The sequence below is a fragment of the Vanessa cardui genome, chromosome 12 (genome assembly GCF_905220365.1).
Source record: "Vanessa cardui chromosome 12, ilVanCard2.1, whole genome shotgun sequence".
NCBI lineage: Eukaryota > Metazoa > Arthropoda > Insecta > Lepidoptera > Nymphalidae > Vanessa > Vanessa cardui.
This window is the reverse complement of record NC_061134.1, coordinates 13242916-13270722: the sequence shown is the minus strand read 5'-3', so window position 1 is coordinate 13270722 and position 27807 is coordinate 13242916. Positions and strand designations below refer to the sequence as shown.

The following is a 27807-nucleotide window of genomic DNA, read 5'->3' as shown; positions in this document are numbered from 1 at the left end:
GAATTTAATAATTATATAGATTACAAAAATGAGTCAATGTTTTGACAGTACTCTAAATGTTCATGTTTTATTTTTTTGATTGGCAACACTGATTATATGTCAGTTTTTTGAGTCATGTGACGATCTAAACGAGCCATTCAATGGTGGGCGGTTTTGTTTGTAGCGTCGGGTAGCTTTGTGTGGTGAGGTGGTCAGGTCACAGACTGCACAGCGCATGGTCGGCCGGTGGTATGGAGGTTTCCACCGGGCGTATGATAGTCTTGAATCGCTATAACAATTGAGAAATATTTATAGTTTTTATTTATATAAGGCACATTTACAGTTCGCGATTCTTTCATAGGATTAATGTTGTTTCACTTATAGAAGTTAAGTTACATTACAGAAGTTAGGTAACATTAATTCATTAATATGCAACTTATTTAAAAAAATGAGCAACACTTATAACGTAACTAACAGTCTCGTTGCTTGACAAAATTTTTTATAATAGCAAATAAATTTTAAACTTAACATTAAAAGACAGTATCATTAAGAATCCTATTATATAATAAATCCAAGAACATTATAAATATTAAGCTTTCATTCGGTTCGGTTCGGTAAAAATTCGGTAAAAATATATATTTTTAATTATGATAACCGAATGAATATATTACATTAGCTTTAATATATTATTGACGTCAACATAAAAAAAAAAACATTCAGAAGAATAAAATCATTATAAGAATTAATTAAAAACAAATCAGTTCAAATAAAATAATAATAACTTTACATTACAGGTATTAATTAATACCTGTTGACTTCCAGGCAGGATATATTAATTTAAATAATTGTATTAACTAACATGACTGTATTTTTTTGAAATGTTGAAAAAGAGTAGCTACTGAGTTTCTTGCCGGTTCTTCTCGGTAGAATCTACTTTCCAAACCGGTGGTAGCTTCACTTAATTGTTAAATGACGATTCAATTGCTTGTAAAAGCCCATTTGAATAAAGTATATTTTGATTTTGATATATCAATCATTAATTTAAGAAATGTTATCTGAATCGATTCAAAAACAGCGTTTTGAGTACTCTGTTCTCAATATTAAATTAGGTCTTAAACTCTTATAGAATAAGTAAGACTTTGTATAAGTAAGATCCATGTAAGATGATTTCTTATTTACTCAAATAGTTAAAACAGTCTTTATTGAAATTTACGATTATAGACTTAGTTAAATATTTCCGTAAAATCGTCAGCGTCTGAGGAGTCACCATGACATATTTCAGGTCAATCGGTCTAGGATAGTTTCAGGGATCGAGTTTCGCTTCTATATTTAAAATATTAGGTCATACTTACATTGATACAATTTCCAGGAGTGATCAGTAGCTTGTAAATGAAGTATAGCGGTATGCAAGAGACGGTAGTGCCAGTCATGAGCCAGCCTACGCGGATGGACCAGCGTGGAAACACGTACTCGCCGCCGAGCATCTCTTCGTGGGCCAGCACGGAAAACACGAACAGTACCAGGAGGAATACGGGACTGAAAGAGATATTTCATTAATATTGTTTTTTAATAGAACAATAGCTCACACATCCTTCAAACGAGAGCAAAAGATATTCTTTATTTTGGTGGTAGAATATGTGATGAGAGAAGGTGGTACCTAGTCGCCAATACTTTCAACTTATTGCTGAGCTTTGAATGGCGACTAAACCAGGCATGAACACAATTAAGTACACTTTGATTTCAATGGTTTGAGAAGCATTGACTATGGTTTATTAAAGTTCCATTGTCTTAAGTCGGCGATCATTAACAATTATTTTATCACATTTGATCATAAACGAATGGTTTTTTAATTTAAAATGGAATAATACTATCTGTACCTGATGTAAGACCAGCACGCCCGCCAAAACCACCCAGGCTTATGTCCCAGCATGCTCTGCACATCCTCAGAGAAGCGTCCGACGCCGTATACCCAGCACACGCCCGCCGCCTCCGCAAACACCACGAACAAGATCGCCAGTCCGGGACCGTACACGTTTAGAAGGTCAACTAAGTACACGCCCCCCTAAAACATCATTGTTCTCATTATAAATTTTTAATCTGTGACGCTTTTAATCATGAAAATGCTAGAATGATTAAAGGCGTTTGGTTTTTTGTTGACATTTGTATTAGGAATAATACATCATCATTACACAGTATAAAACAAAGTCGCTTACCGCTGACTGTCCCTATGTATGTTTAGATCTTTAGAATTACGCAACAGATTTTGTTGCGTTTTTTTTTAACAGTGATTCGAGAAGAAGTTTTTTTGTATATAATAATACATGGACAATATAGTAGAAAACATTGATAATTTTAGAAGGTCTTAATGTGATGTCGTAAATAAAAAAAATTCTATAGTATATTTAGTATCAGTACCTATTGCAACCGTGCAAATCCGGACGGGTCGCTAGTATTAGTTTAAACTAGTAGTAGTCTCTGGTTGTTTAGAATATTTGACAGTACGTGAGAAGTCTACGATATATAATAGTCTATAGTATAGAGTCCCACACATATAACCGACTATGATGTATATAGTTTTATGTATATATGAACTAAGTAAGACCAAGATCTAAAGAGTGTTAATTATACATTTCATTAATTATGTGGTTTGTAATAAGTAAACATTGAAAGTACGATAAATTTGAGTTCTGTTAAATAAAACGAAAGCGAAGTATCCACTAAATATACTCTTAGTTTTCTACACATTGCCAGGTCATCCCTCTAGGAGGGAGATGAATTATGCAACGGAATACATTCTCGCCTCCAACCCCAGTGTCTGATAACAGACCAGTAATTTATTGAATACATTTGGTATTTGTTCTTGAGATAAAACGACCAGTCGTCAGGTTTATTCTTATTTAATTCTTACCTATTTTAGTGATGGAAGTAAACAATGGCGGATTTGCCAATAGGCTAAGTAGACTGGAGCCTGAGGTGGCAGATTTAGAGGGGCGGCAAATTTAGCCCAAATTTGTCTTACAGAAATAAAAAAAAAAAAACTTGTAATTATATGTATACACATTACGTAATCCTTATACTCGTCACTACATAGCGGGTTGGAAAAATAATCTAGTAACTGACAGAAATATCACTTAGTTTATAATCACACTAATAACGGGAAATAGCCGATGTAATGAGGACGATAGAACACAAATCATAAATATTGCAATAAAAAGTAGGGGCGGCAACATTGAATAGCCTACTAGCGGCAGATTTGTAAAATCGCCACTGGAAGTAAATAACGAAAAAATACATTTTTTAATTCGATGTTTAAAATAAAAATACAGACGAATTGATACCCTTCACCTTTTTGGAAGTCGGTTGAAAATTAAACCTGCCTTATAAGAAACTAGTTGTTGCCGGATTCGCTCGCGTTTTAGGGGTCATGTGTTAGACAAAAATTACCCTATGTCCTTCCTTGAAATTCAAGTTTTTTCATAATAAATTTTACCAAATTCAGTTCATAGGCTTGGTCAAGAGCGACAAACAAACAGAGTTCCTTTCACATTTATAATATTAGTATCGATAAGGCAGGTTTTTTTTATATATCAGAGTGAGTCGTAAACCGATGAACCCTTTTGTAAAGTATTAACGGTTAAAAGATTAGTTATCTCTGTCCTGTATGACCTGTACCTGTAACCTTTTGAATTGAAAGTTGGAAAGCATGTAGATACAAAATTTGTTACTACATTATTTTTCATTATTTAAGCAAATCATATAGTTACACTAGCGGCCCGTCCCGGCTTCGCACGGTTTATTTATATTTTATATGTTGCTTATTTCCAACATGTTTAAAAATTTTCGTTCTATTTCAACTTATTTACACAAAAACCTTAATAAATTATACACATACACACTTTCCTTATGAATACCTCTGTCTGTTATTAAAAAACCCATTAAAATCCGTTCAGTAGTTTTAGAGTTTAGCGCGGATATACAGACAGCCAGTCGTGGCCGGAGGATTTTGTTTTCTAATATATAGTGATATTTTCGTAAATATGTGTGTGAATTTGTTTGTATAGATGAGTAAACTGCTGTACTGTAACATATTACATTTATGTATTGCACGACTACACATTTGCACGACTACACATTTTGTAGACGTTTCCAAAACGAAACCCGATTTTTGTACATTAAAATATATAGCATGAAAGTTTCCACCAGCGAAGAGGGGTCGTAGACTTTAACCATAAAAAATAATGCAAATCTTGCTTCGTATCCATCAAATTCGATTCAGTGATTCAACTGACAGACAGACAGGCAGTTACTTTCACCTTTATTGTATATTTTTAATACTTACATTTCCTTTCAAAAATCTAATTCGTGTTCTAAATTAAAATTTAACTATAAATATATAATACACTTACGTATGTGGTTGTTGGAAGGGCACATATATATATAAAGAGCAGTAGAAACGCTACGAATATCTCCCGGTGACGGCCTAGTACCCGAGGATACTCATCACACAGAGCTGTCGTTACTGCTTCTAAACCTATAATATATTACTGGTGTAAATGTATAATAATTTTATGTTACGCTATATATCATATAGTCCTATACTGCGACGATATTCGCAAGTCAGTGGGCAGGGATTGGAGGAAACTGACAGTCAAACTCAGTGCTGTTCCATTGGACTAAGTCTTTGATGGCTATTATAGTGGGATGAAATGATGATGAAATAATAATAAAAAGTAAAAAATCGATTATGTATAGAATGGTAATGGTGAGATTCTGACACCAAGATACCGACTCCGCAAATCGTAAGCTTATGTGCCAAGATATTCAGAGATATTTGTTTTGTAATGATACTAAGTTCGATACAGTAATTTTCAACTATTTTATATTTGCTAAATAAATTTTGAATCTTACCACCAAAAGTGCTATCAAGTCCAAGGGTGATCAGCATGAGGAAAAAGATTATGGCCCAGAACACAGAGCCGGTCATGGTGGCGATGGCTTCCGGGTATACGATGAATACCAAACCTGGGCCCTCTAGGCCTACTTCTTCGATGCTCTTGTTTTGTACGTGAGCCATGTAACTACCGAGACAGAATATTAGATGAGAAATTTATCTAAAGATGTTACACAAAGAGTTAGTAAATTTATAATTTAGAAGTGCCTCGAAAAGCATACCCTAGAACAGAGAAGATGACGAATCCAGCAAGGAAGCTAGTGAGGCAGTTGATGGAGGATGTGATAAGTGCGTCGCGGTAGCAATTGTTGTTAAACTTGTTGTAGCTGGACAACGCCAGCAGCGTGCCGAAGCCTGGGCCCAGGGAGAAGAAGATTTGGGATGCCGCATCAATCCATACCTAGACAGAGACAAACATTCAATGAACTTTGAGAACAAAGTAATACCTAATCTATTTAATTCTATTATAATTATGGGGCGAGTTGGATATATAGAATAGTAATTAAGGAAAATAATAAGTATATTTATTATGTGTACTGGGCCATGTATACTAGGTATGTATGAGTACAAAATATTTATTTCACCTTTGAGTTCTGCAGCTTGTGCCATTCCGGTGTAAGATAATAGCGGATGCCCTCAGCTGCTCCTGGTAGAGTGACTCCCCTTGCCAGTAGAATCAGTAGGACTACATACGGCGCTAGCGCCGTAACCCACACCACCTACGCCAAGTAAGTCAATAATACAAAACGACTGATGTCTTATAGTTAAATAGCAAGAAACGCCTTTTTTCTCATCAACAAACGATTCAGTGTTCAGTATCAACTGTTCGTGAGTTATGCTGATATTTAGAGTAGTTTAAGTTTCTAATATGATTTGATGGTATCTCACAGATATTTATGTATAAAGTTTGATATTCTTAGACTTTTTTAAATATTTATTTTGTAAAATGAAGAAAATAAAATGGTTTAAGTCTGACTTACCTTTCCTGCACTTCTGACACCCTTCCATAGCGAGAAGTATACCAGCACGAAGACCCCAAAGACGCAGAGCGCTAGAGATGGTTTGATGGGACCCATGTCATCTAGCCCGTTTGATCGTTGCTGTTCCAGAACGTTTCGCCTGTGTAACAATTTTGAATATAAATAACATTGGACATCACGTACATTACTCTGATCTAAATATAAGTAACTAAAGCACTTGTGTTATGGAAAATCAGAAGTAACGACGGCACCACAAACATTCAGACCCAAGACAATTTAAAAAACTAAATAACTTTTTCCACATCGAATCGGCCGGGAATCGAACCCGGACCCTCGGAGTAGCATACCCAGGAAAACCGGTGTATCTACACATTAATCGACCACGGAAGTCGTCAAACTTAAAATAAATACATTTATAATTATAATTAATTCGTCAATGATAGATTATTAAATAAATTAAATATGAAAGAAAAAATGTTTTAGTTTATAGTATACAAAACGAAAAAGGCACTCACTCAAAGAATTCTTTAGCAGGTGTTGAAGAGTTGGGGTTGATCTGAGGCGAGGTGACGGGCATGCAAAGAGGCGTATTCCATTCATTATCGCAGCTGGTCCACGGCAGCACGGAGTTGATTGACGCCAGAGACGCTATTAGATAATACACCGCCCAGCCGATAATCGTGTTGTAATACATACCCATGTAGATGTCGATCATACATATCGCGTACCCAACACCTGCGATAAGAAAGAATAATTAGAGGTCATTGACACCAGTGAGTCTCACAAGAGGCATACTAGTAAGTAGTTAGTGAAAAGTGGTAAAATTGTTTTTGTCTAAATCTTATTGTCCTTGATTAGTATGTATATTAGACAGTATGAGAAGGCTATAGTAGAGTTTGGTTTAAACTGAAGGATTACAGAAATAATTGGTATAAAGTGTAATTAGTATTTAAAGAATAATATTACATTTATAGTTACAATAATACAATTAAAACCGGATTATAGTTAAAAGTTTTGGGCGTAAATATTTTCGTGTAATGTTACTAAGATAATCTCTTCTGTTCATCAGTTTTTAAGAATTGCTTTTAAGATGCACACTATAAATGAGAACTTTGTCCAATGCACTTATATTGGCCCCAATGTTTTATTAGTTGCATTAGTGTTTGAAATAAAATTAAATGTTCAACAAACATTATTAGATTATCTGTTCGATCGTATCCGCTGTAAGGCGTATAAACCATTTATCTCTTAACAATAAATCTTCAAACACTTAAAATCGAATTAGTCGTTTCTATCGGGCGGCAAGTCTCGCTCGCAAACTTGCGAAGTTGGTTCCATGTTTGATCAAATCAACGCCATCTGTCGGTAATCAAATAATATCAACGCTCTCGCTAATTGGTTTAAATGTCGCGAGATGGCACGATTTATACGCATTGATAACAAATCTTACTCCGCTACTTTGAAATCGAATTTCCTAGTTACGAGGTTCAAATTTTGCTCCAGCTTCTTTGACAGAATAAATAATAATATTTTTTGGTGCTCAAATATTTGAACCAATTTTTTTGCGGTATTGTTATTAATGTTGTTTGAATCCATTATAGCCCATAATGGAATCAAAATATTTTAAAAAGACATCATATACGTAATAACTTTACAATTGGGAATCAATAAATACACAATTGGTATGACTCGAATCATTAAGGTAAGCTTTCTGTTTATATAAATTATTTTAAGGCTTGGACAAAAAATACTACGGTACAGCCCGTTCTGAATGGTTTGAAAGTGGTGAGCCAGTGCAATAAAAGGCATAAGAGACATCAGCTTACAATGTTTAAACTATGTTGTTTAAATTTCTCACATTAATAGTATCCAATGTCCATGGGTCGAAGAGCAAAATGTAGCCTATTCGCATTCCAAAATTATTTAAATCAAAACGCACTAATTTTTGGGAAAACATATGTCATGTTCCCAAAAATTATGATTTTCGGCCACATTCGTGAACCGTGTTAACAATATTTATATGCGTGGCTCGGTTGAGGAAGGCGGCGATGGTTCCCGATAAGCGAATGACGGGAAAATGATGCATGGAGTGTTGATAAGGGTTGTATATTTGTTATTAACATTATACAATATAAATTGGGTACGTTATATTTGATGTTCTACGTAACATTTACACTTAGTACTTTGTAAAAATATTAAAAACAGACTTATGTGTAAGTGAGACGCTATTTTGGTGTACATGTCCTTTAAATATGATAAATAATAATTTCTATAGCTAACATCAAATATGACATTTTTTGATTTTATTATTACAGAATAGTTCTTTTGGTTCATATTGAGAAATATAAGATTTATTAAATTTTTATGACATGGGCAAACATGACATATTTCGTTATTTTTATTGGAAAACCAGAGAACTTTCCTGAAAATCCTTTCTATTTTTAATTTTGATAAAACATTTGTGTGCTACTTGTTTTAACATTATGTGTAGATACGTTTAAAATAAGAAGACTTACGAAAAGAACAGAAAGGTCATTAGAATAATTATCTACCAAACGAAAGTTATTGTAAATGTCAAGATTAAAAATAAATTAAAACAACAAACTGCGAAAGCAAAGATTAGATAAATTATACAAAAGATGGTTGTCATTTCTTTGCAATAGCTAGATTGTCACGAACGTTTTATTTAGGGATGGAATGGGGTGATTGTGTCCATAAAAATGTTTTGATGGATTATAGACCTTTTTTATTATAACAATACGACTCAAATTCACTTACTAATTGAATATCAAAATTCAACCACCGACTTGGAAAATACTTAACCATAATACATTGCCATGAGAAATAAGATGAAAGATTCAAAGAGTTATCAATGTTATGTTACAATAATGACGTCTTTGCATGTTTTGTATATATGTGCGTCTAACTGGATCAGGGGGTCGAAATCATGATTCTTAGGTTCAATTCTGAGATTAACCAAAAAAAAATGTTATTGTTTCTTTCTCGTTACACGAAATACGACTTGTGCCTCGCGAAACACGTGCAGGCGACGATCTTGGGTCTTGTCTATCGCCGGACGTACTAGATTTCTCTCCCCTAATAATATAATGAGGGAATAGAAAAAATTACCTGTGTAACCATACTTTTGTTTCGGATGTGCAATGATTTGTTTACAATATATATATATATATATATATATATATATATATATATATATATGTGGTACACAGCTTATTTTTTAAGAAACGTTATATGATATAGAATTTCACGCTACGACGGTACGGGGTAACACACCAACCATAAATATCGACCAATCACGGGCAACTATATAAAACATACATATGTCATTGAGTAATCCAAGTCGATTGCAGTTGAAACTTCAAACGTAAAGGGGGTTTTGAATATGAATAGACTTTAAAGAGTTTAAGTTTCAAAAAGTTTTGTATTTTTTTTTCAGTTCAGTTCGTAAATTGATATTCTTTTTGGTTTAGGTGTTTGAGAAACTGAGAGCTAAACGTAAAAAAAGTTACTTTTATATTATTTAATTGGTTAATTTTTCTAATTAAAATTTTCTTGCAACTTATTGATATATATGTTTAACTATTTATGTACCGTAATTACTAAATACAGTGACAAGGTTTTTTAACGATAGGACGTTTAAGAATTTTATCATTAAATCGGTGAAAGTTCAATAGACGACGCGGTCGGACTATTTCAAATGACCCTCGCGACGAGAGCAACTCAAACATTTGCTGAAGAGATTTCGCGTCCCGACTTCTCAATATACAACTTGCTAGCTACGCATTTCATTCTACCACTGTTTATGAAAAAACCGAACTTGTTTTTGAACGTTACCTAAATTTATATAATCAGAATCCAAACATTTTTTATTTAAGAAGATTCTGGTTAGCACTTCTGAATCGTCTTGATCCGAGATATAATTTTTTTAATTCCAAATAGGCTGATAGTCAAAGAAGTGAATTTATGGTAAGGATTACATATACAGATAAAATTTTTCCAATGCCAATAGATACTCTGGCTAACTGACAGTTCAAACCGGAACAGAAAAATATAAATTAATGCGTTTTGGCGGTAAAAGTATATGAGGAGTGGATAGTACTTACCCAACAATATAAGTAAAAAATTAAAAGCCAAGCAGAGCAACTATCAGTCCGTTATGTATATTGTATCGAAATGAAACGGCAAAGAGTTCAGTAGTTACTCATTTTCCCAAGTGTAATTTAGACTCATTATAAATTTACAATTAAAGTTATAGAGAAAATGTATTCGATTATCTAAGTTATTTGAAATTCCTCAATATTTGGTTTGATTGAGTATAAAAAATCAAATTATTTAAAAGTGATTTAAGAAACTATTTGAATCGATTCGATTGTCATGATTGATATCATTAAATTTGAAATGAGAAACAAAATAACGAAAGTTAACTTAATGTTTGATTGTCGATTCGATTATTATAATGATGGATTATCGATTTTAGTCGCAGAAATTAAAAAGAAACTTGTTTAAAAAAAATGTTTTATTATTGTTTTGTTTGCATCATGTATATTATTATTAAATGATTAAATGTTAGCTACTGGCTATTGTCCTAACATGTACATATATGGTGAATGAAGATTTTTATGGATCAGATCTGAAACTGTCATTAAGTTAATTTTTTTTAGTTTTATATTAATAAACATTGCATTTTGATTAATTGTCACTGCTTTTTACAGTAGTAATTATAACTCAAGAGTACTTACTTACTTTATATACTATAGTATATTATATGGTTATTATTATTAGGGTATTTTAGTCTTAAAGCTACATTTACACTAACGTAATATATATTGGAACTATCCTTAAGAACCCGAGAGGCAAGTGGTCTCTATTTCATACATTTTAATTTCATCCCTCCAGCGTCCATCCCCACCATTTGTCTTGCGTTAAAAGCATTGCTCCTGTATATTTATAAAGGCCAGTGTCATTGAGTGAAGTGAGGAAAACAATTGATGTGAAATGTTCTAGCATTTTACGCCTAGTCATGTCCTGCCGACTGGGTATTTATCTTCTAAAGACCTTTGGTCACTTAAATGTATATCTGTTCATTTGATAAGCTTTAGTGTGAGTGACTTTCGTGCTTACAAGTTGTCCTTGTGTGTGTGAGATGATAAATGCAAATAAGATTGTATTAATATAACGTTGTCTACATTGAAAGAGGCCTGCTTTATACACGCCGTTTTGAGTAATCCGATCTATCCGTGTGTTTTTTGTCGACTAAGTAAATTCTTGTTTCTTATTTTATTTTTAAAATAAACTTAAGCAATACAAGAACTTAAATTCGCGTGGATTATAAAAACCTCGTTGAAATTGAAAATCTTGTCATTTTTAACGATATTGTTATAAAGCCCATGATTTCTAAGCCTGATTTTGGTCTGGTATTACATATCTGTGAAGTATTTATCTTTAAAAGTGACGACTGCATTATATAGCTTGTAATAGTTCATAATGACTCCGGAAACTTAAAAATAAATTTATTTTCCTGTCAATGAAATGTTTGAGACTAACATAAAATATTTATTAGACAGCATAAGCATTACAGTTTCTTTGCATAATCGTTTACACAATACAGCTTTTTTACTCGACGCATATTCCATAAGAACCGACGAAATATTAATTCCCGTGGGGTGACGGGAACGAATAATTACTTAGCTGTGGCAGATATCGATATATTTATACTTTGATCATCCCATCACTATTCTTAATAAGAAAATCGTCCTCAATGCTTTAAAGGAAGTAGCTTTCAAATAGCAAACTTGTGATTCCGAATCGTTCTTCTTTCAATAAATATTTTATCATAATATAATAAACATTTATATCTTTATATCACAATTAAATGGAATAGAATATTCCTTTACGAACCCATATAATGTATACATTTTCTTAAATGAGAGTGCTTTATTTTCGTTAAATGTCAACAAGTTATTATATTTATCTTAGTCGGTTTGAAGTCAGTTTCAAAAACAAACTTTTAAAAAACGAATAATGCATTTATGAAATATTGATATTTCACAATAAAAATAAATAAATGAAAGGTACACACATACCTTTCAAAGCTGGGCATATTCTTTTCCACAGAGTCAGACATCCACAGCGATGGTACTGCCCCAGCGCGAGCTCCATGAAGAATAATGGGAGACCACCAAACAACAGCATCACGCAATAGGGGATAAGGAAAGCACCTGGGTTCAGAAATAATTGAACATAATTTAAATTAAGAACATATCTTCATACGCAGATAGATATAGGTATAATTTGAAACTGATCTATCCATTGTAGTAAATTATTTCTAGTAATTCTCAACGATTTTTACAGTTTGTAAAACCATTTAAGTAATTGTAAAGAATCGACTCGGACTTAAATCGCACGATAAAATGATACTTATATTATCAAAAAATAATTAACTTATCAAAGGTATTATAGAATTTTACTTTTTTGCCTCAAATTATAACCATAAACCTTTGCCAGATTCAATTATCTTTTAAAAAATAGTCTCAAGAGTTCTTAATTTGAATTAGAGTTTTGTTTAAATGCATTCTTACCACCGCCATTCTGATAGCAGATGTAAGGGAATCGCCAGACATTTCCAAGGTCGACAGCAAACCCTACCACCGCGAGCAGGAACTCCGCTTTCTTAGCCCAAGTCTCGCGCTGCCTCTCCGGAGTCAGGGACACCACGATGGATCGCGTCTTGTGGCTCTGTTATGATAATAATATAATTATTGTATTAGAATATATCTTGTCCTGACGACTGGACAAAGTTGATAATAGTTATTCAGGCTAAACAGCATGTTCTTTATTCTAATCCTTGAAGATCGGTAAATAGAAATGATGAAACTATTATTCATCTATTTCTGCAAGTTTTAAAGACACAGTACATGTGTGTGAGTAGCGAAAATAAATTTCTTCAGTAACAACATTTCGTGTTTTAGTGTATAAGATCGTACAGAAATGTGAACATGATCTAATGATCAGAACACCTTTATAGATACTTGTGTTACACTGGTTCACTTACCCTTCAAACTGGAACACAAAATACTAACAATGTTATATTATTATAAAATAACACAAAAAAAAGGTATGATCACATATATACCATGTATGATAAGTGTAACCTTAGCGGATGGGCTTGCGCTAACCCCTTCCCAAGTTGGTTACTAAGATATACTGACGTTGTTGGCGGGTGGAGGCTGCGCCGGTGGTAGAGCAGGAGCGGTGTCGGGCGCGGACGGCGAGTCCGGCGGCGCGGAAGGCATCTCGCTATCGCCGTTCCGCCGCTCCGGCCCTGGGCTCTCGCCCTGCACACAATCATCAAAATTAATCCAATTTTTTACCCGATATATTTGTAAACCTCAATTACTTTAAGCATAAAATGTTCTCATTATATTTTTTTAACATTTGTCCTGCAGTACAATTATTTTTGTACATTAATCATATTTTTTTTTTTTTTACAGTAAAGTAGTTATTAACATAACTATATGTATAATTTTGTTATTTACATCATTCATAATAATTAACCAACATTAGAAATCTATTTTTAATTTTAAAAAAATCTGCTTTTCATTTCATTTGAAGAGATATTAAAAATAGCAATTAATATGTCCTGTATTCTTGTAATTCCACTTAGCTTACTCACCATTCACACAGGTATATTTGGCGGTGAATTAATGACGAATTTAAGATAAATATAACCTATGAAATTAGCAATTAAAATGATGTTTGAATTTATAACCATATTATAATTATTTCTATAATTTATATTCAATGAGTATCTATTCCATCTTTGATCTTTGATTCTGAATAGATTTGTTCAGATTTAATGATAAATCATGAATGAAATATACTTAATTATAATGAAACAAAGTTTCATTTTAATGAGTCTTTCATATCTAGATATTTTCATATATTATTGATATACCGTTATTGACAAAAGGAATATTTATTAAAGAACATTTTTTTGAGTACATTTTCTATATACCATACCATATTTATATTGTATTGGTAAAAAATTGCAATATAAACATTTTGATTCATATTTAATTTCTATTGCACACACATACATATATAGATGTTACAGTTTTAAAAATGGTAAAAAATAAAAATTTAGTTCGATTTATGCGAAACGCCATTCAATCTTCATAAAAATATATTTACTATAAATTTTAATATTACTATTTATTACAAATTGTCAGTTACTTTTAATTTTATTCCAAGATAGTTTACAAGATAATTAAATAAACGTGAGACGTGCGTTAAGATGGATTAGCACATTACAAGTGCAAGATCGCATCACAAAGTCACTGTATTATTGAGTTTATTGTAAAACATAAACGACATTGACGATCTCCGTGGTCGAGTGTGTACATCGGTGCATTGGTACTCCACTCCGAGGTCCCAGGTTCGATTCCCAGTAGAGTCGATGTAGATAAAGATTTCGTTCGTTTTCTATGTTGTCTTGGGGGTGTTTGTGGTGCCGTCGTTACTTCTGATTTTCCATAAAACAAGTGCTTTAGCTACTTACATTGGGATCCGAGTAATGTATGTGATGTTGTCCAATACTTATTTATTATTTATATGTTGCTTGAAGAAGGACTTAAGTAGTTTGTATTTTTTAATTCTGGTCACTGTTGAATTTCAATTTTAACTTAACTGATTGTTGAATTCCTTCTTACAGAACAGCTTTGCAGTTTAGAAAATCTTATTTACAAATAGAAAATGAAAGTGACTCGAAGCCACAGTTTGCTTGTTTGTGTAGCGAGACTGCGCCGGCAAACAGCTGCGCGTTGATTGCTTTGCAAATAAAAATAATGAAGAGTGACCCTTACTGCTCTAGGACTTGTTGCCTTATTTAAAAATATTTACCTTATTCTATCGCACTTACATCTTATTGAAATTTTAAATATAGAACGAGAAACGATTAACGGATTTCAAGAAAATTGAACAATACAATCCATTAAATCAAAGTTTTAATAAAAGAGGTTCTAATCATTGTCATAAAAAATCAAATGATTCTGAAGAACTTTTATATGAACACATTTGCACGAGAATAAAACAAAAGAAAATATATTACACCAATCAGAAACGCTTTAGCTCCTTAATTAAGTACATAAAATAAATACGTTTAGTCGTTTGGCGAGCTAAGGTTTATTAAGAGAGGCGTGCGTAGAGTAATGAAAACGGACGTGTTAAGAAGTCTGTTAATCAAACACTTTAAATGTGGGCTTTACCTACAAATGAGTACATTGGAAGCATTTGAGGTGATTTGAGTAATTAGTGCTAAATACTCTATATAAAATGGTATCGAGGAAACAGTACACTATACTACTTACTATATATACATATATATGTATAGTACTTTTCGTTTTTTTGTTAGGCTTGACTAAAGAAGGTGTTTCTGTTATTGGTTTATACCAATATAATTTCAATCATAAGACATCAGTAGACGTGTATATATTTTTTAATTTATTCTAATAAATATTTTACTTTAATTTAATGAACTGTAATGGCCCAGTGGTTTAAACGCGATCTTAACCGATGATTGCGGGTTGAAACCCAGGCAAGCACCACTATATATATATGTGCTTAATTTGTTTTGATAATTAATTTCGTGTTCGATGGTTAAGGAAAACACCTTGAAGAAATCTGCATGTGTCTAATTTCATCTAAATTCTGCCACATTTGCATTCCACCAACCCGCATTGGAACAGCCTGGTGGAATATCTTTCAAACCTGGAGTGGGAGCCATTACATTTTTTTTTACATTTCGTAGCAATTCATGTAGCAATGCTACGATGATGTAGCGTTATGAGATTGTTGTTATGGTTGGCGTATCATTAAATTTACTATGCAATAGACGATTTATATTAATAAAACAATTTAGTCAGATCTTTTATTGCATAGGTTTCGTTTAAATTCCATATTGAGGGTGAAAAGAGGGGAGAAAAATAGGTGAAACGTTACTTGCTTCCATTTATAACGCAAAATGTTTCAAAATATATTAACGATAGCACTACATCCTTCTATTTTTAAATAAATAATATTGAATTTGTTTTATTCGCTTTTGTTAACATATTCTCATTTAATGGTTTCATTTTAAGACATATTAAGATAATCTTACGAGCACAGATTTGGTAACAAAATATAAAGAGATAAAACTCAAAACATCGAAGTAAGGCATTCCTCTCGTTTACGGCCACTTCAAACGTTATTGTCAGTAAAACCGAAACTGCGACTTTTACATAAATGCATGCAAATATTTACAGCGCCTATAGACATGTTTAAAAAAATATGATAGAGCGTGTTCGCGTGTTATTGTTTTTAATCCATGACCAAGTTTTGTGTTAAGATATTAAATTTTAATTAATTTAAAATATATTCTTAGTTTATACTTTATTATATCACAAAGAGACAAAAAAATACAAAACATTGATACACCTAAACAGGGCCGTAGCCAGGATTTAATTTCGGGGGGGGGGGGGGGGGCGTTCGTGCTCCAGAAAAAAAAAGCAACAGGTTTTTTTTAAAATAAGCATAAGTATGTATATTAAAATTAGTCATAATTTATACAAATTTATTTAAAAGACAACCGAAGGCTAATTTTATGTTATAGGAGGCAAACTAGCAAGAGGCTCACCTGATGGAAAGTGATTACCATCGCCCATGGACACCTGTGGGGCTTGCAGGTGCGTTACCGGACTTTAAGGAAGGAGTACGCTCTTTTTTTTAAGGTCCCGAAGTCGTATCGGTTCGGAAAAAGCGTCGGCGAATGCTGGTGCAACAGAGTGGTTGTGCAACGTAGAAAATGTCTTAAAAATCGTGCTGTTGTGGTTTTTTGAACATTAAGGTGGTGCGAAACTTTGAATTTTGACGAGTTGTCCGAAGGTGAAATTCCGCAGCCGGGATTAATCCAAACAATGCGTCCGGACATTTTCCGTGAAATGTTCGAAAGTTGAAGATGCAGAGTGATCTAACATCTCTACGCAAAGCTAAAAAATCAAGCAGGTCGATAGGATACGGACAAATGGAAGAAGCTGCTATTGGGGAGCACCCGCCCAGAGTTGTGAGTAATATTCCATGTGGGGTTCCATTTGCGCCTTGTATAGTTTTAGGCGATGGGCCGGCGTGAAATACTGTCATGGCTTGCTGAGCACACCGAGCTTTTTTGATGCCAATTTGGCTTTGCGTTCCAATTGACCACGGAACTGAATGAGGCTCGAAATATCCACGTCAAGTATTCCAATACTAGCTGTGGCGGCTATTGGAATCTTCTGAAATCGTGGAGATACGAGAAATGGTAGTTTTTTAGCAGCTAACTCGCAAACTTGCCTCTTTTTGGGGTTGAAGTCGACTAATTTTAGCCAGGGGGTCCGAAACAGCTAAGTGAGCCTAAGGGACTGCTAAGGGAGAGTACCTCCCCGCCATCAGATATTTTAATAGCAAAATAGCAATCATATATGGCCTAAGTTTAGCCGGCCCCAGTTAGAGACTTTGTTTAATGAAGACTCGATTTCAGACACAAGTTTGTTCCGGTTTTCTCCGACGTTTTCCCAAGAAATATTAGCCCAGCCAGTGTATGAGGTGTCTACAGTACGTTATCTGCATAGCAATGAATGTTACAGATTTGCAACAAGTCATTGATATGCAGAAGAAACAGAGTGGGTGATAGAACGCAGCCTTGTGCAACACAGGCATTAACGAATTTTAAATCAGAGCATGCACCATATAACGACTTTAATGATCCGATCTGCCAAAAAGCTGGTGATCCAATTGCATAATTTCCCGGTAAGCCCGTAGGAAGGAAGCTTCGAAAGAAGCGCTTTGTGTCTAGCGCTATCGAAGGCCTTCGCTATGTCTAGACTGGCCGCCAATGCCTCCCACTTTGTCTCAACTGATTCCGCCCATCTATGACTAAGGTAATCTAGAAGATCACTGGCTGAACGACCCCGATAGAAACGAATCAAGGAGGTGATGGCTATTGGCCTATAATTGGACGGGTCTGGGCGGTTGCTCTTTTAGGGATAGGATGCACCAAAGTAGTCTTCTAGGAGTTCGGCTGCTTTTAATGAACATGTCATTAATAATCTAATGATTCAGAGTTATTTTCCAAATAAGACGCGACTCCTGAATACGCGTTAAGCTCAAATTTATAAAAAATAAATTTCCTTTCAGGGACTTCTTCGTTAGAATAGTAAGAATTCTGCATTATACACTGTAGAACATGCTGTGTGTGCTGTGCTTTTCTATAGAGAGTTTCTTGGATTCGATTATTAATACTTTATTTAAGCTATATAACAAAATGTCTTATTTATAATTTAGCTATTGAACTGTTTCTGTTCCTAAATTTTATTTTAAATTTGTATTAAGTAAGTGCTTTTTTCATTAGTTGTTATTTTTAGTTTTGTTGTCCGAAACCAATTATGAGGGAATTTTAAAGAGCGACCTTTAGTACGAATTCGTTCATGTTCGACTACGAATGTCCACCAGCGTCCTTTCTGGTGACTTTATTTCGATTGATTTGAAATAATTTCCTTCTTTTCATAAATTTTTGGAAAGCTAAGAAAACGGTTATTTTTTTAAAATAATCTGCAGGCCAAGGTTTATTATAATGTTTTTTTTAGTTTTAAGGCATTTTTGAGGAAAAAATTTTTAAAATAACTTCCTTTTCCGCCTCGCATTTTTAAATTTGGACCAATAATTATTGTTTAAATATTGAAATATATCCAGTGTTTAATCGTTATTATAAAACAAAAGAAAAAAAAATAGTTTTTAATTGATACTTTTTTTTAAATATTTGAAAAAAGCTTAAAAACGTGATAACTCAAAAATGGTTCACTTTTGAATTATGCATATGGGGGTTAAAATTATTTCAAATAGTCACCCCTATCACCTCCCAACGGATATACGTCGAATTACCAATAACCCTGTACATAGAATGTATCAGAAATTTTACAATCTGTCTTACACATTTCAAAATGTAATGGCACTCTGTAAAAGGTTTATCTTCTTTAGTATCTAAAATTACTAACATGGCATTATGACATCAAAAATTAGTAACTTAATAAAATGTGAATAAGGGTATGATTATTATTGCCTCTAGTCTTTGGGTAAAATGATTTATTTTGTTTAGATTTATCGTCGTATCTAGACAAAACACCTTAATTTTCTAAAGAAATCAATAAATACTTACATTTTGTTTATTTAATTAGCGCAAAATATTTTTTTGATAATACGATAGCGGTTAGCGAAAAAATTTCGGGGGTAGTTTGAACCCCCAAAACCCCCGCCTGCCTACGGCCATGCACCTAAATAAAAGTAGCGTGCAAGTTTGACTACCAATGTCAAAAACTCTATGTAGCGATCCCTTCCAGTATTCATAATAATTTATAATTATGAAATATTACACATAAGTATTGTTTACGTAAGTTCTTGTTGATATAATTTATTTTTTAATTATAAAATGTTATGTATCTTAATAGTTATCAGCTTGGTCTATAAATATATATATTTTTTAAATTGTTTATTAATGACACTTGAATGAATTGTTAGAGTCAAATCAAAGTCAAGCAATTTCGAAGATCAAGGAATCAATGCATAAATTAAAAATAATCGGGAAAGATAAAGATATGACTAATCAAACTGAATATTAAATTTCAAATCTCTAACAAAGTTTACTTAAACTTTTTAATCGGTTTTATTTTGACATTTCTCTTTAAAATACTTATAGTACGATACAACTTAGATGTAGAATCGGCAAATCAAATAAAACCGATTACGGACGATTTATACAACCAATAGAAATGGCTCCTATCTATAGCGACGAATAGCGTCAAATGGCGCGATTCTCGCGTCATTTCAACCTGAGAGAGCAGGTATAGTACGACACAAATTAGATGTAGCATCGGAAAATGGAATGGAATGAAAATAAAACCGATTACTGCCGATTGACACAACCAATAGAAATAGCTCCCTATCGCGCCGTTCGATGCTATTCGTCGCTATAGATTCTCGCGTCAGACAAAATCAAAAAATCAAAGTATACTTTATTCAAGGGGGCTTTTACAAGCACTTTTGAATCGTCATTTAACAATTAAATGAAGCTACCAAAGCAAGTGCATTTAAATCGACGCGTCAAATTGACGAATATATTAGGTCATATGATATTACAAGTTATTACGTTTGAGCAAAGATCATATTCGCATGAGAAATAAATATTGATAATTTGGGATAGTGTACTTAATTCGGATGTGATCGGTTTACTAATTTTGCCGATGCGACATCTAAGTTGTGTCGTACTATACATGTAAATCGACGTGTCAAATTGACGAATATATACTCCATATGATATTACAAGTTATTACGTTCGAGTAAAGATCAGTGGCGTAGCTAGGTGAGGAAGGGCCCCGGTGCATAGAAAGAGAATCGGGCCCTCGTCCCCCCTTTCCCATCGCTCTTTAACTAATAATTATTACCCTTTAAAATTATAGATACCAAATAAGAAATCTTGTGCGCAGAGTCGTGTTTTTTTCTAGCTACAAAAGCTTAAGGTTTAGTTTAGAGGGCCCCTTGACCTCCGGGGCCCTGGTGCACTGCACCTCCTAGCCCTACGATAGCTACGCCACTGGTAAAGATCATATTCACATAATTAATAAATATTGATAATTTGGGATAGCGTACTTAATTCGGATGTGATCGGTGTTACGAATTTTGCCGATGCGACATCCATAACACTATAAACAAGTACCATTGAATTATCATTTGCTTAATTTGTGCCTATAATTCATCTCGCGCTTAGCCATGAGGGAATATATCGTGAGGAATCATATTTGCTACTCAAAACTTCTAAGTTGTGCTAACCCATTACCGTATTTGAACAGAATAATTAAGTCGTATGCGATTGTAAAATAACATGAAGTTTCATAATTATAACGTAAACGGCTTTAATTTCGTTACGGAAGACATCAAAATAAAATATAATTCTGGCTTCAGTCATGAGATGACAGCGTTTTTAAAACATCTGTAATCTATATAAATAAACAAAATTGCAATATCTATCTGTGTTGAAAATAGCTGGTATATTTTAAGTTGATATGTGATGATACACACTACCACTTTTTTTTGTTTGTAGGTTTGTCTGTGTTTTTCAAAACGGCTAAATTATTATTACGAGTATCCCAAGGTACCTATGAGTTTTTTATGTCATCAAAGTCGATAATATGAATTTATTTTATATATAATTAACACAAGTACTGATAAGGGAACCAGATAGACAAGCGCCGTAACGCGTTACGTTACAAAACGGTTTACCCTCCCATAAGAAAAATAGATATTAGTAAAACTTCGAGTTCTTCGCGTGGGTGGGTAGATCAGTTATCAATTTCCAGTGGGTTTTACGTTCCAATTCTTCTAATAATTTTATATAACAATCTTATATAGGTAATATTTTATACACTATATTTATACACCATAAAAAAAAAGTGTTTACAGCCGACTTACGGTGATATGCCGTTTTGGTAGATCAATGCGGATTTCATTAAGTACCTATCACTTTATTATATTCATGGTCTGCGGTGAGTTTTGAGTTTCTTCTTACAGAATACACTACAGCTATTCGATAAAGTGTGTGAATATTATTTTTGAAAATTAAAAAGTTTATTACATTCATATATATTACAACATAAAAAGGGTGTATAAACTTAAATCCTTTGATCAGTACGCACACAAGACCAACGTAAACATGTCCCTTTTTTCAACTAGGATAGGACTGTTTAAGATTATAAGACTTACTATAATCATAGTAAATAAATTATGAATTTAAATGAAAAGAATAATTAAGTTAAAAATATATATTTTATATGACAATTATAACTTGGGACATACGCAACGCCAAGCCCAGTAATGTAAAGCATCGCGGACGGTATACAAGGTCATCGAAGGCATGCAGCATACCTCATGTGGAATAACATCGCAGTAACTAACATTTGACCCATATTCACGGCGTAAACATGTGACGAACGTACACAAAGATCTAACACATAATTAGATCGCGAGGAACGTGTGTACGTTTAATCATAAACGGTACAAGTTCAAAATATTTCATGATTTTCAGCATTTATCTGATACGAAAATTAAATCATTAAATCTCTGTCTAAGATGAACTAGTGACCGATGTTTATTTTAATTATACTTTATTGTACACCACAAAGAAAAATACAGAAATTTAATCATTAAACACAAAAAAATTAGAAATAATGCTCAAAACAAAAATATGAACAGTTTAGTACAAATATAAAAACCGATGTTTCCATACTTTTAAATAGAAAATTATAAACTAGCTTCACTTATTTGTTAAATGACGATTCAAAAGTGCTTGTAAAAGCCCGTTTGAATAAAGTTTATTTTGATTTTGAATAAGTCTAACTATATTAATAACATCGGTTCGTTTAGATCGTTTTGCAAAACTATTGATCTTTTCGAAAAATGTATAGTTTATCTTGAGTCGAATTCATTTAGTAAACTTTCAAGTTTCAATACCTACCTCAATTCTTTGAATTTTGAGTGGAGGCTATAGTCGTCATTAGTATTTCATCCTATGTAGATAAATTATGAATTTAATATATTTTACCAGTACAGTTTTTATATTTAACTTTTAAACTCAGTGCAAGAGGGCCCGAGAAGGTACCACCCACACCTGCCGCCAAGCAGCAATACTCATTATTATTATATTTCAGTTTGAAAAGTGTAGGTGAGTTGACATTTAAGTGTTACTTGTGTACCAGTATGTTTGGCCTGACTGCCTAGTTGGTCTAGAGCCTAGGTATTCGGTCGCAAATCCCGATATCCAGGTTTCAAAACCGATAAAAATTTTGTCTTCTTCTACAAAATTCTCAGTCATAACCTGAAGTCTGGAAATCTGAAGTTTGTATATTCCTATGCCTCCGAAAGAACGTCGAACATCCATTTTTAGAAGTCAGTAAATTAAACGGTAACTTCGTTGCGTTCATTTTTATTTCCAAACTTGTCATAATATCTATACGAGCTGTGTTATGTGCCGAAATTGAGGATACAGTTAGTACCTACAATACTTTTAGTAACTACATTTTAATAAATAGATTCTTGTGATCGAAATTGCTACAAAATGATTACCTTGCTAGTTATACCGTCATACAATTGCTTTTTCCACGTATTAACTATTTGCTATATTTGTACATTTATAGAATACTAGCGACCCGCCTACTACTAGCATTGCACACGTGTGAAGCCACTTCATATACACCAGAATTTTTCTTGTTTCTTTCCTGTATTGTTAATATATTGTATACAAAAACCTTCCTTTCAAATCACTCTATCTTTTAAAAAAACCACAACAAAATCCGTTGTTATTTTATATATAAGCGGTATATATACAGCGGTAAGCGACTTTGTTTTATATGTAATGATATTTATTTATTTTTGAATTTTATTTTTAAGAATAGAAATTATCTAGTGTTATTTTAATTTATATATTTCGTATTATATGTCGTTACACCACAGCAGACGAACGCGGTGAAATGTCATCTCAAGTCTGATACAGTTCGTAACGAGATTCGTAAGTTTTGACACATCGTCAACAAAGCACATTGATAACTTAGATACATTGAAACTTACACTAACTGTAAAGAATACGATCACGAATAGATTTAGTATAAAAGCTATTGCACTTACTGTACAGACAAAAACAATCTCAATACCAACATTTAAAATTACCCAATTTACCATCAGGAAATCAAATTAAATATGTTGTAGTAGACTGAGGTAATTGTATAATATTTTTTGAACTCAAGTAAAAACAGCATAAAATAAAAAAAAAATCACTAAATATAGAATTCATTGATATATATTTTTGCGTTGGATTCATTTCAATATCTGTCATATTTTTTGAGAAAAATATAAAACTGTTAGGGGCTAACACCCATATAAGCTAATGCAAGAAATCTAATAGTACGAGTACTAGTACTTTGAGTGAGGAAGTAATATATAAAAGGTTAAAATATGTCCAAAGACGTAAGCAATTTACCTTATAGTAAATCTGCTGGACTCTTTACAAAAGATCGAATAAACGTATTTGTGACTTTTTTTCCCAGAAGTTTCACTTCTGTAGTGTAGCGTGTAGCTAAAAATTTCTAACATGCGAACGAGCGAAGTGTTTATAAAAAATAAATGAAAATTTTAATGAAAAAATCTACAAAGCATTTCGGGCAATGAATGTTTGAAAAGGAAAGTAGGTACGGAAAATCGGAATTTAAAGGGCTGAGGAATAAATCGCAAAAATTAGATGAACAATGACGATGGTTCCGTCTAATTATTTATTTAGATTTAATAAACAAAATTTTTGATGGTATCCGTGCTTATTAGATATTAAATTTTATTATTAGAATTCGCGACCCGACCCGGTATCGCACGGGTGCAGGCTGATACTAAGTATAGTAGAGAGTGTCTATATTATTGTCCACGCATTATATACTTAAACCTTCCTTTCAAATCACACTTACACATGTAATAAAAAAAAACACATCAAAATCCGTTGCGTAATGTTAAAGATCTAAGCATACTTACTCATACATATGACTTTACTTTACACTATGTAATGATGATGATACCAAGCCTGTGTTAGCTTCACTTGTTTCAAAACGTTGATTGGAAATTGCCTGTTGCTTAATTTATATTTTTATTGAGACATATTTGTATATAACACATTTACATGAAAAGTATTGCAATTTTACGATAAATCATGTAATCATTATAACTGGCAATCGTTAAAAAAAATACTTTATTTGAGTTTCGAACTTTACTTTCCAAAGACACTATAGAACCGTGAGATACGAGTTATTGGCGTCCATAAAGTTTTTATTCATTGAGTAATCTCTTACCACAAATACTCAGTATCCACGTATTCGTTTAAAAGGTGAGTGAGTTGGTACACAAGGTTGGCGAATAAGACAATGAGTTAAGAAATGGTTATCTTTTATTAAGAAAATACTCTTTACAAGTCATATGGACTTGTTTTATTTTTTTTTCTTTTTCATAAGCTGAAGTAACTCTAAAATGACTCGTATACTATACTTTGTTGTCGTTGTCCGTTTGTTTACATTAGGCCATCAAAGGTTCTCGCGCGGTCAGAACGTTTTCAGTCTCGTTGACGAGCAAATATTTCGTAACAAAAAAAAAGCAGCTTTTATCTTCTTTGTATTTAAAAGGAAAATACTTTTACTTTTCGTCGGGTTATTTCTTTTTTTTTATATGAATCCTTTGCGTTTGTTTTAATAGAAAGGTTAGTTTTCAGGAGATGTGCGCATTGTGGATTTTAAGTTTCAACTAATAGATGGAATCATGGTTTTTGGGTTAGTGGAATTTAGTTGAGAATATACTAGCAATGATTCTGATTGTTTCCCTTCTGTAGGAAGTAACTTATTAAAACGTGTATATATATATTATTTTTATTCGGAAAATGAGCGTTTGAAAAACTCGTAGACCAGAAAATTCAATTTACAGATCTATAGTGAACTCGGGCGGTGTGCAGGCCATATTCTGTCATAAAACAGCAATATTCAGTATTCAGGTTTTGATTTGAAAAGCGAGTTGGCACCCAAGCTTTGTGATATAAAGAATGGTACAAACGTTCTTACAGCTCTAATGTCTACAGATGATGGTGACCGCTTACCAACAGGTGACCCAAGTTCAAATATAGAATAACATAATGAGTCAGCACAGGTCTATGTGAGGTAGTTTGATTGAAAGGCTACTGCTGTGTTAAGAATGTTTATAATATATACCAATTTGTTATAGATATATTATTATTATTACCAATGAAACTGAATGCTCCCAAAAGTAATTGTAACCACGATGTATTAAGGTGAATGAAAGACGGTTTGTGTGCTATAGGTAAAAGTTTACCTAATTTTACCTTCAAGGGCTGAATTAAAAAAAGCCCATAGATTTCCCTGAGACTCCAACTATCACCTTATAAAGTTTCATCTAAATTGGTTCAAGCATGACGAGGTATCAGATAAGAGCGATTCCCTCATTTATAATATCAGTATTGATTTAAAATCAAAGCCTATGCTCGTTTGACGGTCAGGAGCAAACTTGCCACTTATACAGCCTGGTGATTTATTGAGGCGTGGCTAAATAGTTTTATGGAATAACTAAAATCTCACTTATCTATTAAGGGATTATCAACTTGTTACTTATTTCAATTTAATACAAAATAATTAACGAACGGATTACTAACAATGATAAATAGTTATAGTTTAGTTACCAAAAGTAAACTTCAATTGAAAATATATTTTAGACCTTTAGATTTTTATTTTTGTATTATTTGTATAGTAATAGATTTTTTTGTCTATAGTGCAGGAGCCCATTTTTTGTTATTGCATGAGTTAGCCTATAAAAGTGATATACTCAATGTATATGGAAGATTTTGATGGATATCTTGCATTAGATACATTTTATACAAGCTGACTTTCCAGATAAGTAATAAAAATATAAATTAACATTATTGGATATTTTTTACAGATGATGATCGCTGTAATGTGTTAGGTATAGAACATTGATGAAACTATCAGTAAGATACTTCATTCAAGTAGACTCTTGTGAGCATTTTTGTATTGTAATTTTAAACAACAACAGCCTGTAAATTTCCCACTGCTGGGTTAAGGCCTTCTCGCCCTTTAAGGAGAAGGTTTGGAATACATTCTACCACGCTGTTTCAATGCAGTTTGGTGGAAGTATTTAGAATTTTAAAGGATTGAATTAAATTTAAATTTACTTTTATTTTGCTATTTGCTAAAGAAATAATATATGGTATGAGTATATTACAAACATATATATTTTACGCACGAAGGCCCCGATTGCTAAACTGGTGCTGTATTATATTTAACATCGCGAGGTAACTGCATGTGTCAGACGAGATAAGGCCTGCATACACCAACCCGCATTGTAGACAGACGGTTCAAGCTACGAATTATACTCTACGTCAAATAAATAATCTGTAAATTATACTGTAAAAGTTTTATCAAAATGGGACAATATGGATTTGTGATACTAGTGCTAATAAAAGAAGTTCTAAACTACTTTTATAATAGAATTATATATTTTCAATATATTCTTAGATATATGTGAAAATGAGATAATTCAATTTAGATTATAGGTATCATATTAATTTACTAATTGATTAAGCTAGTGCTAGAGCCTTACCTTATGTTTAAGTAGTCGTCAGCGTTCAGGGGATAGAAAGCTCATGTCGAAGCGTAGGAGATGCGTCATAGCTGGGTGTGTGTATCGCACGGTGTCTGGATGCAAACTGACGACGATGCTTCACCTCAAAGGCACGAGGCTGCTGGCCTGGTGGGCGGGGCCTGGACACGCCCATCGCAACAAGTTGCTCCCACTGGATCAACTCTGATCTTGGAATTATTCCACTTCATTGAGCTATATATACATGACGGAAATCAAAATTAATTTTCTTATATCTTTGGAATTTTATATGTTAATATTAAAAAGAAAAACCAGTCAAATCAGCAATCAAATTCAGTTAATCGACAGACAAAATTAGGAAATTGATTTTCAATTATTTCATTAATTTTTATTATATAACAAGAGTAGTTAATAATATATTGAAATGAAAAAATATAACACGCAAAAAGTTACTAAAATTAATTTTAAATATAAAACCTTTTTACAACTTGTTATTAATAAAAAAACACTTAATTGCATTCTATAAATTAATTTTGTATCTGTATTTCCCGTGACAGTCTGAACTAACCCTAAGGCACGGTATAAACAACGCCACGCCTTCTATGTGAT

General features: G+C 32.9%; 1 protein-coding gene across 1 annotated transcript; it reads right to left on the bottom strand.

The window, feature by feature from the left end:
* Positions 1 to 60: 60 nt before the first annotated feature.
* On the bottom strand, positions 61 to 27284 carry LOC124534270 (sodium-dependent serotonin transporter). Its single transcript, XM_047110018.1, has 13 exons — positions 27199 to 27284; positions 13140 to 13265; positions 12510 to 12666; positions 12015 to 12149; positions 6426 to 6645; positions 5911 to 6049; positions 5515 to 5649; positions 5152 to 5330; positions 4888 to 5057; positions 4386 to 4510; positions 1857 to 2041; positions 1332 to 1515; positions 61 to 268 (listed from the first exon to the last, which is right to left on the bottom strand). Exons 2-13 carry the CDS (start codon positions 13221 to 13223, stop codon positions 197 to 199), a joined length of 1785 nt encoding a protein of 594 aa, XP_046965974.1. The 5' UTR covers positions 13224 to 13265; positions 27199 to 27284; the 3' UTR covers positions 61 to 196.
* Between the last annotated feature and the right edge of the window lie 523 nt (positions 27285 to 27807).